Source organism: Vombatus ursinus, unplaced genomic scaffold (genome assembly GCF_900497805.2).
Source record: "Vombatus ursinus unplaced genomic scaffold, bare-nosed wombat genome assembly UNPS02013931.1, whole genome shotgun sequence".
In the NCBI taxonomy this organism is placed as follows: Eukaryota; Metazoa; Chordata; class Mammalia; order Diprotodontia; family Vombatidae; genus Vombatus; species Vombatus ursinus.
In genome coordinates this window covers 136265-154107 of record NW_020953709.1, presented here as the reverse complement: position 1 = coordinate 154107, position 17843 = coordinate 136265, and the positions used below count along the sequence as shown (strand labels likewise).

General features: G+C 53.8%; 1 protein-coding gene across 7 annotated transcripts; it reads right to left on the bottom strand.

Moving 5' to 3' along the window:
* Positions 1–328: 328 nt before the first annotated feature.
* On the bottom strand, positions 329–12270 carry CHRM1 (cholinergic receptor muscarinic 1). Of its 7 annotated transcripts, none has more exons than XM_027858888.1 (5): positions 12026–12270; positions 11215–11278; positions 10465–10597; positions 3617–3710; positions 329–1888 (listed from the first exon to the last, which is right to left on the bottom strand). In XM_027858888.1, the coding sequence occupies exon 5, from the start codon at positions 1733–1735 to the stop codon at positions 329–331; it is 1407 nt and encodes a 468-aa protein (XP_027714689.1). In that variant the 5' UTR covers positions 1736–1888; positions 3617–3710; positions 10465–10597; positions 11215–11278; positions 12026–12270. The 7 variants fall into 7 exon arrangements, with proteins under 7 accessions (XP_027714689.1, XP_027714687.1, XP_027714688.1 ...); XM_027858886.1 differs by having other exon boundaries at positions 3631–3710; XM_027858887.1 differs by having other exon boundaries at positions 3631–3710; positions 10465–10579.
* Between the last annotated feature and the right edge of the window lie 5573 nt (positions 12271–17843).

Below are 17843 nucleotides of genomic sequence, written 5' to 3'. Positions count from 1 at the left end.
CTTCTGGATTCTCCCAGCTGCAAACATCCCCTCCCTTCTCGAATATTCCGAGATAGTTTGGTCTGCATTTCTCCTCGGCCCCATCAGCACGTCCATCGCGATCGACTGTGCCCGTGTGGTGACTTCCCTACCAGACTGTGAGTTCCTCGGGTTCACTTCGCGCCACACGAGGCGTACTGTAGACAACAGGCGCTTAATAAGTACTCGGTGAGCGGAGTTGACGGGGACCGACGGGCGACTGACGGGGCGGCTCTCTGACGTCGGGAAGCTGTGCGCACGCACAGGTGTCGGCCTGGCGGGGCCGGGTTGGTCCGGGCGTGGCCGGGCATCAACACTGCCGGGACGGGGTGCGGTGGACGGAGCCGGGGCGCTTGGGGATCTTCCGCCAGCGCCTCTTGTCCCAGCGGCACAGAAGCAGCAGGCGGAACGTGTCGCGGAAGGCCTTGTTGCAGAGCGCGTAGCACATGGGGTTGATGGTGCTGTTGACGTAGCAGAGCCAGTAGCCCAGCTCCCACAGGGTCTCGGGCACGCAATCGGTGCAGAAGGTGGACACCAGCACCATGATGTTGTACGGGCTCCAGGTGAGGATGAAGGCCAGGAGGATGGCGCTCAGGGTCCTGGCGGCCTTCTTCTCTTTGACCAGCGAGAAGGTCTTGCGCTTGTTCAGCTGCTCCTTTCCTTTCCTCTTCGGCTCCTTGCCCGCCCGCTCGCGGGCCTTCTTGGTGGGGCGCTTCACTGTCTGGGGGGACGCCCGCGGGGGCGGCTTGGCTGGAGCCTGGGCCTCTGGCCCCACCATGGGCATCCTGATGACCACCTCGAAGCCTGCCTCCTCTCCCTCGGAGGACGTCAGGGATTCCAGGTAGCCTTCGTCCTCCTCTTCTTCCTCTTCTTCCTTCCAGCTGTAGGAAGGCAGGAGCCGGGGCCCCCAGCAGCAGCAGCAGCAGCAGCAGCAGCAGCGCCTCGCCGCCACGTCAGGGGAGCCCTCGGGGCCCGGCTGGGACCGCTCCGAGCTGCTGCTGCTGCCCCCCCCGACGCCCTTCCCCGGCGTCTCAGAGCCCTGCAGCGCGGCCAGCTCCCTGGCCCTGTTCTCGGTCTCCCGGTAGATGCGCCAGTAAAGCACGCACATGACGGTGACGGGCAGGTAGAAAGCAGCCATGGCCGTCCCGAAGGTGATGATGGGCTCGGAGAGGAACTGAATGTAGCACTGGCCCGCCTTCACGGTGCGCTTGCCCACCAGGTACTGCCAGAAGAGAATGGCGGGGGCCCAGAGCACGAAGGACACCAGCCAGGCCAGGCCGATCATCAGCGCGGCTCGCCGAGGGGTCCTCTTGGCTCGGTAGCTGAGCGGCCTCGTGACGGAGAAGTAGCGGTCGAAGCTGATGAGCAGCAGGTTCATGACCGAGGCGTTGCTGGCCACGTAGTCCAGGGCCAGCCAGAGGTCGCAGGCCAGCGTGCCGAGGGCCCAGTGCCCCATGACCAGGTAGGTGGTGTAGAGGTTCATGGAGACCACGCCGATGATGAGGTCGGCGCACGCCAGGCTGAGCAGGAAGTAGTTGTTGACAGTCTTGAGCTCGCTGTTGACCTTGAAGGATACCAGCACCAGCAGGTTGCCGGTCACGGTGGCCAACGAGAGCAGGCCTGTGGTGAGGATGATGAAGGCCACCTGCCACGGGCCCTTCACCGGCTCCAGGACGGTGATGTTGGGGCTCACGGCGGGGGCCACGGAGACGTTCATGTCAGCAGCGCGCCGGGCTACATGGGAGACGCAGAGTGGGCGAGGGACAGGAGGGCCTTCCTCCCCTGGCTCAGGGGGCCGCCCCTTCCCTGGGCTCACGGTTCCCCGGGGCAGGGAGACCGCTCCTCGGCTCCCTCAGGCCAAGACCAGCACCTGAAAGAAAAGACACCGCCCCGTTCAACACCTCTAAAGGGCCCCAGTGGTGTGCTGGGCTGGGGGAGGGGGCACCAGGTTTGCCTGGAATGCCGAGGGGTGAAATAATGGGAAGTCCTCTGGTCCCGAAGGTAGGTGATCTAGGTCGAAATCCAGCTTTGACACTTCTTAGCTGTATGACCGTGGGAGAACCACTTAGCTTCTCTCTGCCTCAACATGCTCATGTGTAAAATGGGCACACCAACCAAAGAACTGACAAGTTTCTGTAAGGTCGTCTAAACTGGGCCCTCATTGCTGCCAGGTAATCCTTTAATGTCTCCTCAGCTGATTCCCTCTCCCACTCACCACAGTGACTCTCCTGAACCTTTTCCTCCCTCCTCAACCTCCCATGGCTCCCTCCCCCCCCCTTCGGCCCAGCACCTTTCCCCCCCGTTCCCTCACCAAAGCGACACCCTCCCCATTCTATCCATCTCCTCCACCAGACCACCCCCCCGCCTTCCCCTCTCTCCCCCCCCGCCCCCTTCCCCCTTCCCCACCGCCCCCTTGGGCCAAGAACTTTTCCTCCTAGTTCACTGACAAAAGAGAGACCCTTCCCATTCTATCCATCTCCTCCAGCAGACTACCCCCCCGTCATCCCCACTCTCTCCCTTAGCTTCCTTTCCCCTTCCCCACTGCCTACAAACATGCCCTTCTCTCTCCTGCATCCTCCTCAAAACCCCCTGTCTCCTGTCTTGATCCATCTGTCTTGATCTCTCCCATCCCACATCTCCCCTCCCTTTCGAGACCCAACTTGAAAAGCCTGAGTCTGCACCTGATGGATGCCTCCCCTTCCTCTCTTCTCAGTCTCTTCTCAGTCTCTACCGTCCGGCTTCCCACCTCATCATTCAGAAGAAACTTCTCTCTCCAATGTGACAAATGATCTCCTAAGTGCCCAATCTAGTGTCCTCTTCTCAATTTTCATTCTTAGGATCTCTCAGCAGCCTTAGACAAAGTCTATCACCACCTTTCCTCTAACAATCTAGATTTCCATGACAATACTCTTTCCTGGTTCCTCTGTCTCCTTTGCTGGATCTTCATGGAGCTCACACTTGTTAACCATAGGTGTCCCCCGAGGCCTGACTTGGGCCCTTCTTCTCGTTTCTCTCTATACTGTCTTTTTTTTTTCTTTTTCTTTTTGGTGAGGCAATGGGGTTAAGTGACTTGCCCAGGGTCACACAGCTAGTAAGTGTCAAGTGCCTGAGGTCAGATTTGAACTCAGATAGGTCCTCCTATCTCCAAGGCTGGAGCTCTATCCACTGCACCACCTAGCTGCCCCTTCTATACTGTTTTAATTGGTGATCTCATCAGCTCCCATAGATTAAACGATCATCTCTAAGCATATGATTCTGAGGTCACAGGGCCAGCCCTAACCTCTGTCCTGACCGACTAATCTAAGCCATCAGAATGTAAACTCCTTGAGGGCAAACACTAGCTTTTGCCATTTTTGGTATCCCCAGCACTTAGCACAGTGTTGGGCACAAGGGTAGGTGCTAAATGAATGCTTATTGACCAATCAACTCTAACCCTAATTCTGTGCCTGTTACATGTCTGTCTGCACTACAATCCCTTGGCTGTCAAACCGATTTCCCAACGTGTAGATCTGACCCGGCGCCTCCCCCTGCTCAATAAACTCTGGGACCTCTAGGATTCAGAATAAAATCCTTTTTGGATTTTAAAACCTTTCATTACCTGGCTCCTCCTACCTTTCCAGTCTCTTCACACATTCCTCCCCTCCATGGAATCTTCAGTCCAGGAACACTGTTGCTCACACCTAACACTCCATCTGCCAATTTGGAGAGTTTTCAGTGGCTCACCTCGATTCTCTGAATGCTCTCCCTCCTCATCTTGGCCTCCTGGCTTCCCTCAGATCTCAGCTAAAGTCCCACCTTCTGGAAGCAGCTTTCCCAGCCCTCCTTAAACTTCATGCCTTGTGAGCTCCGTAACAATTCAGACTGGGATTTTTTTTTTTTTTTGCCTTTCTTTGTATCCCCAGCCCTTAGCATAGCGCCTGGCACACAGTAGGGGCTTAATACATCCTAGCTGACTGACCGTGATGGTTGTCATGGAAACATTCCTAGCCTGAGAGTAAGGAGATCTCTTGAGTCTGGGTCAAGCCAGTTTGCTAAGTAACCCTGGGCAAGCCATTTCCCTTTTCCATCTTTCAATTCCTTCTTCTCTAAAACAGGGGGATTGGACCAGGTCCCCGAGCTCTCTGCTGGTTCTGACAGCCTGTGTTCTTAGGTCACTTTTCATTTTGAACGTCCTCTGTTCCATTATCCCGGTTTCTGACATCTTGTCACTGTCTGAAGGACACTTCCAGCTCAGACATTCTGTGTCCTTGAATCCCTTCCAATTCTGGCATTCTATGCTTTATGTTACCTTCCTGCTCTGACATTCCATTTTCTAAGGCCAAGTCTGAGTGACCATGTACCACCGCACCCCAGGCATTGTGTAGAGAGGAATCTTGTTCATGGTGGGTTTGACTCAGTGGGCTCTATGGTCCCTTCCTTGTCAAGGATTCCACATCTATCTCTGCTCCCTCAACCCTTTGCTCATGATTCCCCCTCTCCTTTCCCGATGGAGTATGGAGGCAGGACAAACCAATGATAACCTTGGGCCAGGGCTGCCCTAGAGGGCAACCCTATGTGGGATCATCTGCAGCCTCCTTGCTTCTCTGAACTCTGCTGTGCCCCCTCTTTTAGGGCAGGAGGTAGGGGAAGAGGGGCTGGGAGAAGGGCCACTGGCTGGGCACATGCAGAGGGAGGTTAAGGGGCTTGTCCTTTCCCCCTGGACCAGTGGAGCCAGAGACTGGCATTGGGAGGGCAAAGGGCAAAAAGAGGCTGGTGGAGACGGGAAACAGGAAGAAGATCTGAGGGGCAGGAGCAATTGAGGGAGATTTTGAGAGGAACAGGACAGATTGAGGGAAGTTAAGTGGGGCAGCATGCAGAATCTCCAGATAGCATGCCTTCTTTTTTGAGCTCCGGGGCCCTATTTTGGGGAGTGTGAGGAGCTGTGTATCCTTAGACCAACAACCTAATCAGATTATTTGTTATGTCCTTCCAGCCTTCAGGGGGGCCGGGCCATGAAGAGTGTAAACCTGAAAGGAAGAGAAAGACAGAGGCCAGAGAGGCAGAGAATGAGGGAGGAGCTGGAGATCAAGGAGGAACAGAGGTGGTTAGAAGGAGGTGTGAGAAGGTGTTTAAGAACTACTCAAGTACTGAGGCCACTGGAAGAGCAATGCCACTCCTGAGGAGGCCAGCAGGACCTGGGTTTAAATCCCACCTCTGACACTGGTGCCTCAGTTTCCTCATCTGTAAAATGGGGGTCATAATAGTGATAGCATTTAGTTCACAAGGTTGTATGATGGACCAACTGAGGGGCCTTAGAACAGGGAATATCAGAGCTTGGAGGGACCTTAAGATAACTTGGTCATTTTACAGATGGTGACAGAGCTCCAGAAAGGTGACTGTGGAGCCCCCCACCCTTGAGGTATGTCCATGAGCATTTGGGGATAAGGAGAGATTATGCTAAGGAATCAGAAAATTCTGGGAAGAGACTTACCCAGGGTCACACAGCTAGTTAGTGTCCTTAATTCCAGTCTACTCTTCCAAAAATTAGCCCTAGGGGATAGGCGCTTCCAACCACCACCAATGGCTGAATGGAGCAGAATCCCACCTGCCTTTCCCCTTAGCCTTTGGGAACTGGGTTGTTCAGGCCCTTTCCCCTGCTCTGTCCAGGCCTTCAAAGGGGTTCCACTTGTTGGATTGTAACTGGAACCCTCTAGCAAAGGAGGAATTCTATCTTGGAAATAGGTCTACACACCTCATGCTCAAGAGTGGGCCTGGGGTGGGGGTGGGTAGCTAGGTGGTGCAGTGGATAGGGCTCCAGCCTTGGAGTCAGGAGGACCTGAGTTCAAATCCAGCCTCAGACACTGGACACTTACTAGCTGTGTGACCCTGGGCAAGTCACTTAACCCTGATTGCCTCACCAAAAAGCAAAAAAAAAAAAAAAAAAAAAAAAAAAGAGTGGGCCAGGACTGGGAGTCAATACAGCCCTTTGACTCTTGTCAGACTGTGTGCTTTAGCGTCTTCTCCCGGAGAGAGCTGGCGCCATGGAGGAGCTGCATGGGTGCTCCAGGTGAGGGAAGGCCTTTATCTAAGGCTAGGGATGAGACTGCCCCTGAGTTTTGGTTTTTGAGAGAGAATAAAGCAGCTTTATCCACTATAGGACTTGGAGTTAGGAACACCTGAGTTCCAATCTGGCCTCAGACACTATTAGCTGTGTGATCTTGGCCCCTGTCCCTTTGCCTTGCTCTGCCTCAGTTTCCTTATCTGTAAAATACCTCCCAGGTTTACACTACCTCCCAGGGTTGTTGAGAGGATCAAATGAGATTATATATGTAAGGCATTTTACAAAACTAATAATAATAATAACAATAGCATTTATATAGCCATTATTATTATTATTATTGTTATTTTACAGATCTTGGTTTAGGGGCTGGCTTCCTCTGCCAGCATCTTTCTAACTTACAGGAAAGAAAATGGAAGCGTGATGGGTCAGGGCTGGGGGTGGGAGCCCCCGTTTCCTCCTTTGTCCACAATCGAGTGTCGATTGTGACCCAGGTGGCTTCTTCATCCTTTGAACTTTCGGGGATGTAGTCCATGTTCCCCCTCCCCTCCCTCCAAGCTGTGGGGGGGCCTAAGGACAAGAGATCAGTCTTGCGCCATAGCTGGCTTTGGGGTCAGAAGGACTTTGTTTAGATTTCAGCTCTGTACTTACTACTATGTGACTTTGGACCTGTCCTTTTCTCCCTTTGTGCCTCAGTTTCCTCTTCTGTAAAATGAGGGGCTTGGACGACCTGGAAGATCCCTCTGGGCTCTAAATCTATGGTCCTGTATAAGATGAGTTATACTGGGAGGTCTCTTCCACCTTGAAATTCTGTGATTCTAGCCCAGTTTTCCTTTAGGAACCGGAAGGTCAGCAGTTGGGAAGGTTCTGAACAAAGCTGGAGAGAAAGGGGAAGAACGTGAGGGCTGGGGGAGAGGCACCCCTCTGTGCCTCAGTTTCCTCTTCTGTAAAATCAGGGGGTTGGATTGAATGGCCTCTAAGGGCCCTTCTGGCTGGAGAGCTATGACCCTTTGACTGAGCTCAGCTAGTGGCCTTTGCTCACGCCATTCCTCCCACCTGGAGTGCCCTCTGGCCACCCCAGGCAGCCTTTAAAGCCTAACTCCAACACCACCTTCCCCAGGAAGCTTTCCCCGACCCCCTCAGGCCTGCATGGCATTCCCTCTCACCTCTCACTAAGCTTTGTTTGTAACCGGCTCAGGGTGCAAAATGTGCTTTAAAGTGATCTGTGGGGCCGTCTCATCTCCTTAAGAGGTTCACAGACTGACCTCAGAAGCCCTCTAGTTCAGCTCCCTCATTTTACAGATGAGGAGACTGAGGCCCAGAGATTAAGTGACTTCCCCTGCTCTTCTAGTCCCAGAGCTCACGCCCTTGAGCTCCATTTGTTATCTAGACCTCGTAGCTCACACACAGTAGGAGCCGTGTCAATCTTTGTTAAATGAATGGAGGAAGGGGAGGGACTGAATCCAAGAGAATTTCCTGGGAAGCATCTCCCCCTTCACCAGCCTCCTCCCTGTGCCCTTCCCCTCAGCTCTCTCCCACACTGGGGGGTCCTGAGGGAAGCCTTCCCTGGTCCGTCAGTCCCACTTGGCTCAGATCTCCATCGTCCAAGTGCTAGTTCTAGGGTCTCCTGGGCTCTGCTCTGAATTTCCCCATGTGGGTCTTGTCTTTCTCCTCCTGGGGAATGAAGGCAAGGCAAGGGGTCATAGCTTCTCTGCCTTTCCCTTGCCCCTCTGCTGATGGTTCAGTGTAGCTGCGGCCTGATGGAGCGGCTAAGGGAGTAAGAGGCAGTATGGTGGACAGACAAGTGTGGCCTGGATTTGGGGTCAAGACCTGGGTTCAAATTCTGGCTCTGTTCCTTGATACTGTGTAACTTGAAACAAGTCATTTAACTGTTCTTGGCCTCACTTTCCTCAGCTATAAAACGAATGGGTTGGACCAGTAATTTCTAAGGTCCCTTCCATGTTCCAAATCTATCACTCTTGGGGAGTAAGTTTTCTGAATTGGCTGGAAGACTGAGTGAGGGGGCTTGAGCTAGGATCAGCTGCCCACTCTGCTACACCAGGAAAAGAAGGCGGGTGGCAGTCCAGGAAGGGAAGGGCCTTGCCCAGGCTGCACAGATTGGCATAAGGAGCCTGAGGGATGAGACAGAGACTCCAGGCAGGAAGGAGCCTCCCCTAGGGAAGGGCTGGGCTTGATACAGGCAAGGCAATGTTAATAACTTCTCCTTTCTCCCAACTCCCCTGCCTGCCCCCAATATTATGGATCCTAGTCTGAATTATTCTGCCCCAGAGAAGCTTCCATTAATACCAGGCTGGAATCTTAAGCCATCCCCCAGAGGAAGCAGTACAATGAATGATGAGCACAGAACAATTCTATTTTGGAGTCCTTTGATCATCAGACCTGGAAGGATTTTAGAACATGGAACGTCAGGGTGGGGAAGGTCCTTAGTTAGAACATGATAAAACAGAGAACATGAGAGCTGCATGGGACCTTAGAACGCAGAACAGAAAACATCAGAGCTGGAAGGGACCTTGGAACAGAGACTAGAAAATGTCAGAGCTGGAAGGGACCTTAGAACGCAGAACAGAAAACATCAGAGCTGGAAGGGACCTTAGAACGCAGAACAGAGAATGTCAGAGCGGGAAGGGACCTTCCATTAGAGAAAGTTAGAGGTGAGAAGGACATTAGAGCTAGCCTTAAGAGGGGTTTTAGTTGGTCATTAGGAGACTCCCAGGGACCAGGACAGAAAGGAAAGGAAACAACCACCTGCTATGAGCCAGGCACTGATTTGATCTCATTTGGTCCTCAACACAATCCTGGAAGTCGGTGCTATCATGATCCCCATTTCACACTTGAGACAGGCAGAATGGTTAAGTAACTCACCCAGGGTCACAGCTAGTAAGTCTCTGAGGCCAGAGCTAGCCACCGGGCCACCTGGCTGTCTTTGATAGGAGCTTGGTTGAAGGGTGGGCTCTTTGGGAGTAGGGTCTGATGGACAGACAATGGATTTTAGTCTCAGGTCTGACATTCGAATCTATCTCACCAGGTTAAAAAAGAAGCCTGAAGCACCCACATGTAACAGATTAAGGGAAAAGTTTCTGTTAAGGGAGAAAAGAGAGCCAGGTGAAGCATCCATGGGATTGGAGGATTTTGCACAAATGAGGGAGATTTCAACAGTCAATTCATATCTCTCAGAATCTGTAAAATGCCTGGAAACCTCTGGTGGGCAAGGCCAGCCTCTCGCACCAAACCTGGTTTCACCATCTACAGTGAATGCTATGCAGAGAAATTCCGGGAGAAATCTCTGGGAGATGGTAGCTAGAGAAATGCCCTCCATTAGCCTCAGTTTCCCAATTTGTCAAGTAGGGACAAAGATCCTTGCACTCCCAGGGTTATTGTGAAGAAAGCACCATAAAGATCCAAATATCATTATTCCAATTAGAAAACAAACAATGGGGATCAGAGACTCCCAGAACGTGCGCACTCCCTAGAACATTCTGTCAGATGTCCTGTCCATTCTCTTTCTTCCCTTGACTTGTATTTGCCCAGCACATCTGTCCCCCTCCCCCAGCTTCCTGAGGACAAGGCTTGTTTAAATTTTTGGTCTGTGCACCATCAGGGCAGGTAATAGTCTTTGTGAGTGTCAAGGACCTGACAAAAGTTTATCAATTTGAGTTTTGCTTGAGGGGCGATCCTTTCTCTGCTCCAAGATTCAGTTTCCTCATCTGTCAAATGGGGATAACAATCTCTGCTATACCTCTCTCTTAGAGAAGATCCTGTGTGTGTGTGTGTGTGTGTGTGTGTGAAAGCTAGGGCCATCTCCTACTTAGCTGATAACGACCACAAGCATCTTCCTGGTCTGCTCCTTCTTCCCCTCCCTGTCTTCCCTTTCCTCATCTCTCTTCTCTCCCACCCTCTTCTTTCTCCTCTCTCTCCCTCCCTTCAACCCCCTCCGCCCCCCGCATTTCTGTGTCGCCCATCACCATGGTACCCACTGCAGAACAGAAGCTGTGCTGGCTTCACCAACTTCTTTCCGCAGGGCTCACTCTCCACCCATTTGGGAGACATTCAGCCTCCTAGTTCTTGGCCTTCCCCTTTCCTGTCCCCAAGACTGCCTGGGATCCACAGGTTCTCTCTGAACCAGGAATCTTGCCTTTTCCCTCCTTCTACCTGGCCTGACTCTTTCCAATTCAGGGCACCTTCACCCTTCTCTCAGAGCCGGGTGTGCCTTGGCTGGGACCCCAGTCCATCTATCTCCCCACTCTGATGAGTTTTAGCAGGAAACTGAGCCCTCCCTCCCCACCCGTGCCAGGTGGACGTGATAAGGGGAGAAGATAAGGAAGGGGAAATGGCCCCAGAGGACCCAGCTCCAGATGGATGGGGGAGACAGAGGTAGCCAAGTGACTAACCTTTAGAGCAGGTGTGCAGGAGGATCCATGTCATGTGGGGCTAGCAGAGCTGTTTACTCGGGAGGGGGAGGCTTCTAGAGGGGCAAGCCTGCCACAAACTCAGTCCCTGAGTTTCCTGAAGTTTTGGAGGAAGCTGTTAAAAAGGGGCAATGTCTTCATGCCACTGGGTGGTACTGATTCTGCAGTGAACAGAGGGGGTGTGTGTGTGTGTGTGTGTGGGTGTATGTGCGAGCTGTCCATTTTCCCAGGGTCTGGCCTGCACATCTGTGGACCTCCTTTCGATGGGATGATGACAGCTTACGCGTGTCCTGAGCCCACATGGGACTTGGAAGTGTGAGCCACCTTCTTACAGGGATGCCCAAGGTCATGGACCCCAGACACAGAAAGGAATTGAGAGTATAGGGTTTGGAGTCAGAAGGGGTGGCTGGCTCTTCCAAATTCTGACTTTGCTAATGTGTGTGACCTTGGGCTAATGCCTTTCCCCTCCTTGGCCACTATTATCTCCTCTGTAAAATAAGGAGTTTGAATGAAATGGTGTTTGAGTTTCCTCCCTGTTCTAGGTCCCAGGAAATGACCTCCCAGAGGGGAGCCCCCCATCGCAGGGTGCCAGGTATGTATTCGTGAAGCTGCCCGAGCTGGGCCATGCCAGGCCGTGGAGCTCTAGGTAAAGTCTCTGCCCTCTCGGCCACTTGCCCTGCACCGTCCCAGATTCAATCCTTGGAGCCTGACAGGGCCAGATCTTACACCCACCTTGAGGTTTGGTCCATCCTGGCGGGGGCCACAGGCAGGCGGGGTTAGCTTGACACAAGGAACCCTAGGAGATGGAAGGAGTTAGGTTCCTGGGGCCAAGAGGAGCCACCCCTTGGCATACAAGGCACTGGCACCACTTGATAACCCCAGACGAGGCAACACCCTCCTGGACAGGTCACCTGGCAGCTGCCAGGTGACAGCCACCATCTGGCTTTGCAGACCCTTATGTCTTGCCCTCCTCCCTTGTCCCTCGAAGTAATTCCCTGCCCTCTGGAGCACCTGCTGTTGCATTAGGGCTACTCTTATAGGATCATCGGATTTAGGGCTGGAAGTCACCCGGGAAGTAGGTAGGTAGTGTAATCCAAATCCATTCATTTTACAGAGCAGGAAAACGGGGCTCAGAAAGGTTAAGGGTCATGCCCAGGGTTATGGCAGAGCCAGGATCTTTTAAACCCAGAGACCTTCAACCTGCCCAAGCCCACACCACCATCCCTTGCTCTGCCCCTCCCCCTCTCCAGCAATCCCCAAACCCAGCCTTTCTCAGCGTTCCCTAAAAACATCTGATTCATACTCTTTGAGATGGGGGGGGTAGGGAGAAGGGTTAGGAGTCGAGAACATATTCATTATCCCTTCCCCCTCCGTTTCCTAGCAGTTACATCCCACGGGCCCCCAAACCTAGACCTATGTTCCCTTCCAGAGTCCAGGTGTCCTCTCTCCCCCCCAGACCCCCCCCCCCACCCCCGGCTCCCCAGTGCCCGGAGTCCCTATTCTTCCCCCTCCCCTCTCCAATCATGCTGAGACAGCTACTCACCATGGAGGTGTGCGTGGGAGCAGGGGTCTGCCGGGGTCTCCAGTCCCACTCCCTCCCCAGGGGGACCGCGTCCTCTCGAGGGACCAGGACACTTGGCTCCCCCGGGGAGCTTCGTCCTGTGCTGGCAGCAGGAGAAGAACGGTTGTTGATTGGCATGTCCCACCCCCTGGCACGACAGCCCCTGGGGAGGGAGGAAAGAGGGAAGGAAGGAGGGAGGGAGGAACAGAGGGAGGGAAGGAGGGTGGAGCTGGGAGGGAGGGTAGAGAGAGCTCTGAGCTTGAGGTGGCCCTGCAGGGCAAATCTGAGCACCCCCGACCTTGGGCAAGGGGGGCTGGGACAGGAAGGGGGCAGGGCTCTGGGGGGTGGCGGAGGCAAAAGCAAAGGGCTCCAGGATGCATAAGAAGAGGAGAGAAGGAGGATACGGGAGAGAGACAAACACCCACACCCACAGACTGCACACAGATTCGAAGACAGAGAATCTCACCCCTATATATATATACACACAATCACATACACACACGTAGAATCTCTTTCGAACAGCTCTGTGAGATCACAGCCACACAAACACACAACTAGGGTCATACAAAGTCGCACTGTGTGTGTGTGTGTGTGTGTGTGTGTGAAGAGGGCCGCCCCCCCCCCCCCCCGCCCCCCACTCTGTGCACTCCCCAAACATGCTCCAAGCCACGGCTCGCATGGGACACGGCACTGAGGAGCACGTCTGCCACCTGTACATGGGTGCCTGCTGCACATGGCTCTGCTTTCCCTCCCTCATGCAGGTACACGAGATCCCCCTGTCGTCCCCTCCCCCCTCCGCCGCCCACACTGCCACCCTCCCACACAACCATACTCCGGGGCTCTCTGTTCTTCTTCCCCGTCTGTTTGGAAATGACACATTCGTCCTCACGTGAGAATCTCTAGCCTGGAGCAGACCCGAGGGCTGTGTGGGCCCGCCAAGACGTGCGCTTCTGTGGGCTCCCGGGGTGGCTGGGCGAGCTTGTGTGCGCGCCCCTGTCTTGTGGGCCTGAGTTCCCAGTGTCTGCGTGTACGAGGCGCTTGCTAATTCAGGCCCTTTCCCCCTCCTTGCTCCGCCCCCAACTTTCACTTGGAGAGACAGACAGACAGGCAGACAGACAGCTCTCCGCCCTGCCTGTCAAATTGTGTCTCCCTCCACTCCCACGCAAGGTTCACAACATACCTGGAGATGGCAAACCTCTCCCCTCCTCCCGACCTCACTGCGACGGAGCTCAGCCTTTCCCCCCTCGCTTCTGCCCCTGGTGCCTCTAGCCCCCACCCCCTTCTATTTCCCTGGCTCCCTCTGGGGTCCCCGAGGCCCTGCTCCAGCCAGGGGCCCGGAGCTGTCCACTCGGAGGCTTAGAGCAATGAGCCACATCGCCGCAGGGGACGGTGGGGATTTCTAGCTGGTGCCCAGGTGGTCCCCAAGGAAGCAGGGGCCCAGTCTGGTTCTTTTTGTCCTCTCTGTCCTCCTCCAGGTATGCTATCTGGGCACTCGCCCCTCTCCACTCCCCCATCTAGTTGCTGGGTTTGTGTGTTCGGAGTTTCCCCAGAAACAGAACCTCCCTGGGAGCCCTTTGCTATGGAGACCTGGGCCCTATCCCTGCCCTTAGGCCCTGTGGACCTCCTGGAGAGCCTAGGAACAAAGACTGAACCCCTGCCCCCCTCCCACAAGAGGTCAGTTGTGTCCACCTCCCGCTGGGTTGCAGGGAACTGACTGAGGAGTGTGGATGGTGGGGAGGGAGCCTTCTCAAGGTAAGACTGGGGGACTTCTCAGAGGATCCCAGGATTGAGAGCTGCCCGGATGTGCCCATGCAAAACAGCTTCCCTTCTCAGGGTTTTGGTGTCTGACGATACAGCTCCCAAGCACTCCCTCTGGTCCATGCCTTTATGCTGATGCCCAGGATGCTCCCCCTCCCCTTTTTGGCTTTGAATCCCTGGCTTTCTCCCAGGCTCAACTCAAATGCCATGTTCCGTGGGAGCCTTCCCCTTCTAGCATGACCTTCCCTCCACTCCCTGCATGGCTGGGGAAGATCCTACTTATGCACGTGTCGATGCCCCCAGAAGAATGTGAGCTCCACGAGGGCATCGACTGATTCTGTCTTTGTATTCTGAGTGCTTCAGGAACAGGGCCTGGCACACAGTAATTGCTTAAGAATTTCTTGTTGATTGAGTGATTCAGGAAATAAAATGGGAGCACTCACCTGGGGCCACAAAGGCAGAACTGGAAGAAACATAGAATGTCAGAGATGGGAGGGCCCTTAGAGCCTCAGGGACCATAATACATAGAATATCAGAGCCTGGAGGGAGCTTAGCACACAAAATGTCGGAGCTACAAGGGTCCTTAGAATGTAGAAAATAGACTGTCAGAACACGGAATGTCAGAGTGTAAGTGAACTTCAGATCACAAAATGTTAGAGATGAACTAAACCTTGGAACATGGAATGTCAGGGCTAGGAGGGCCCTGAGAACATGGAACATTAGAGTGTAAATGAACTTTAGATCATAAAATGTTAGAGATGAACTAAACCTTGGAACATGGAATGTCAGGGCTGGGAGGGCCCTGAGAACATGGAATGTCAGAGTGTAAATGAACTTTAGATCACAAAATGTTAGAGATGAACTTGGAACATGTAATGTCAGGGCTGGGAGGTCCCTGAGAACTTGGGATGTCAGAGTTGGGAGGGACCTGAGAACATGGGATGTCAGAGTTTGGGATATGGTGTAGCCAATCCTTTCATCTTACAGTCCAGGAACATATGCCCCTGGGAGAGGACATGAGTGGCTCATTGGTTCACAGGGAGGTCAGCTGCAGAGCCCCTGAGGCTGGGAATTGAATTCTAAGTAGAGCTGCCCCTGGATGTTGAGGAGATGGGATTCTCTATCGGGGTGGGGAACCTTTGGCCTTACAGCCACATGTGGCCTTCTAAATCCTTAAGTGTGGCCTTTGGCCAAATCCAAACGTTCTCCTTCCGTCTAGATCCTTAGACCTGTATTCCTCTGAGACTGGCTGCCACTCAGGACTGCCCTAGGGTGTGGTTCCCAAGGTGCCCAGTGCCAGCTGCAGCCAGGACCTGGTGGAGGTGCACATATGGGTCCCGGCAGCAATGGAAGTCAGGAGGCCTGGGAACTGAGTGATGTAGTCTTGGATTCAGTGGAAGGGAGGGGACCCCTTGGGTCTGCCAAGTTTCTTGTGACCTCCCTGCCCTCCCTACCATCCTCTTTTTTTTGAGGTCCCTGGTGTATACCACCATCTGGAATGCATGAATCAGAGTGGCGGCTGTGGGTCCTTTATGATGGTCGTCTGGGTGTACGCAGCAAGTGGGGCTGGGGTGGACCTAGCCCTTCCTGAGAATACTTCTCCATCCATTTCCACAGCTGGGCAAGGGTGCCTTTTCCCTCTGTCCTCTCTTATCCTCTCTAAAGGATGACAGATGTTTCTCTTTAACCTCTACTTTGGGGGTGGGAGCAAAGGCTTTCTCTCTCCCATCAGCAGGCTATTCAGGGATCATAGGATTGGGGGGTGGGGAGGGAGAAAGCTCTAGAGACATTCCTGTCACAGCTGGCTTAGCACAACTCTTAAGTGACTTGAACCCCAGTGCTCTGGCACCAGAGGGGCTGGAACTGTTGCTTTCTGCTACCTCTCTGGAGCCCATGCCAGCCTGGCCAGGCCAGCACCGTCTGAGCCAATAAGCATTTAGGAAGCACCTGCCATGTGCCAGGCATTGTGCCACATGCTAGGGAGGCACAGACAGAAGGATGAAGGGTCCCTGCCTTCCAGGAGTTTACATTCCACGGGAGGGATACAACATGGAAAAGGAGAAGTAAATACAAGGTGCTTGGAAGGGGAGAGAGAGGGAACTACCAGCCAACGGGAACAGGCAAGTCCTGCCCGTGGCAGGCAGCCTAGGAGCTGAGCCTTGGGGGAAGCAGGGCCCTGATTCTTACAGCAGCCTGGGAAGCCCTCCATGTCCAGTTGGCCCTGAACAAGACACAGGCTCTTCAGGTCCCTGGGTGTGTGACCTTGGGTGAGGCTGGCCTTCACTTCCCTGGAGCCTGTCAAACCAGGGGGATGGATTAGATGCTCTCCAAGCCTTCCTTCCAATGCTGCCATTTTTGGGGGCCGTGGGGTGGTGGCACCATCGGCAGTGGCCCCAAGAGTTTGCCTCTTTTACAGATGGGGACACTGAGCCAGGGGACATGACTGAGGCCTGGGATGGAAGCTTGAGGGTCAGCAGGCATGTGGGTGGTTCCGAGGTCCCATCCTCACTGCCGAGCTCAAGCACTGGTCCTGCTGCCCTCCCTAGTCGAACCTCCCCCGCACCCTCGCCAGATTTAGCTGGGAGGGAGGGAGGTTGGGAACAGTTTTTTTTTTAAATTTTTTTTTTTATTTTAAGCAGCCTGGAGCGCAGCACGAATGAATTTCTGCACCACAAAAGGATCCCAGAAGAGGCTGCGCAGGTGCAGATTGGGGGCGGTGGTAGAGAAGAGAGTGGCCAAGCCCTCGGCCCTGTCCAGTTCAGTTTCTAACCTCTCTGCCCTTACAGGCTCCTACTAGCTTAGGCTGACCCTGGTCCCCAGCTCCTGGAGCCTCCCCCATCCCTATGCCAGGCTCACTCTTTTCCCCTCTCCCATCACCTTGGATGGGGCCTTTCAAAGGTGCTCAGAAAGCTTTAGAGTCAGGCTAGCCAATCTAAGCTCCCATTGGCATATTGGGAAACTGAGGCTCAGAGACAGGAAGGGACTGGCTTGAGATTACACAGCTAATTAAGTCACAGACCTGGACCCTGGACACTTAGATCTTCTGGCTCTCAGGATTCTGAAGGATGCTAAGAAAGCAGCACTTTCTCCCCACCCCCTGTCTCCCCGCCTCCCCCAGTCCCCGGGGAGGCTTTCTTTGGTGGGGAGGCAGGCTTCTGGGTCAGTACCTACAAGAGCAGTCCAGACCCATGATTTCATCCGAGTAGACTTTGCATGGAAACCCCCACCACTGATGACCACTGACAACTTGTTGGCAAAGCCCAGCCTTAGACAGCTACCTGGGGGCACAGAGAGGCTAATCAACTCTACCCGAGTCACACAGCCTGTATGGGTCAGAGGAAGGACCTTGGATCCGGGTCCTTCCTGACTTCAAGGCTCTGCCTCCCTCTTCCAGCAGCCACTTTGAGAACAAATGCATTGCTCTCCAGTCACTCACTCTCTCCCGCTCACATCATTGAAACCAGCAATTCAGGACTCAAAGCATTTCAGGCCAGAACGCCTCTTAGAGATGGCAATACTTGTTGGGAATTCAGAGGCCACCTCGAGTCCAACCGCTTCAATGGCACTCGTCCTTGCTCACACAGTATCAGGGGCAGGATTTGAATTCAGGTATCCCGACTTTAGACTCAGTGTTCTTGCCAAATGACCATCTAGTCTAACTCCCTCAGGCCTGGAACTTTGGCTTAGGGCCCGATTGGGAGTCAAGCAGACAGATGGTTCAGATCTCACCTCAGATGCCCGCTAGCTGGGTGACCAAAGGTAGGTCTTTTAACTTGTCAGTTTGCTCCTCAGTAAAATGGGGATAAAAAGAGAAGCCATTTAAGAGTTATGAGGATCTGCACAGGGCTTTGCCAACCTTTAAGTATTGTGTGCTATTAACTATTATTATGAGTAATTATTACTTGCCCAAGGCAGCACAGTTGAGTTGTGGCAGGGCATGTGGATTCATCTGCCTCAGGCGCCCAGTTTGGTGCTGCTGTTCGCTCCTTGGTACTTAGGGATGTTCTGGTAGAGCCAGCAGCTCTAGGGGCCTGCTGGGGGA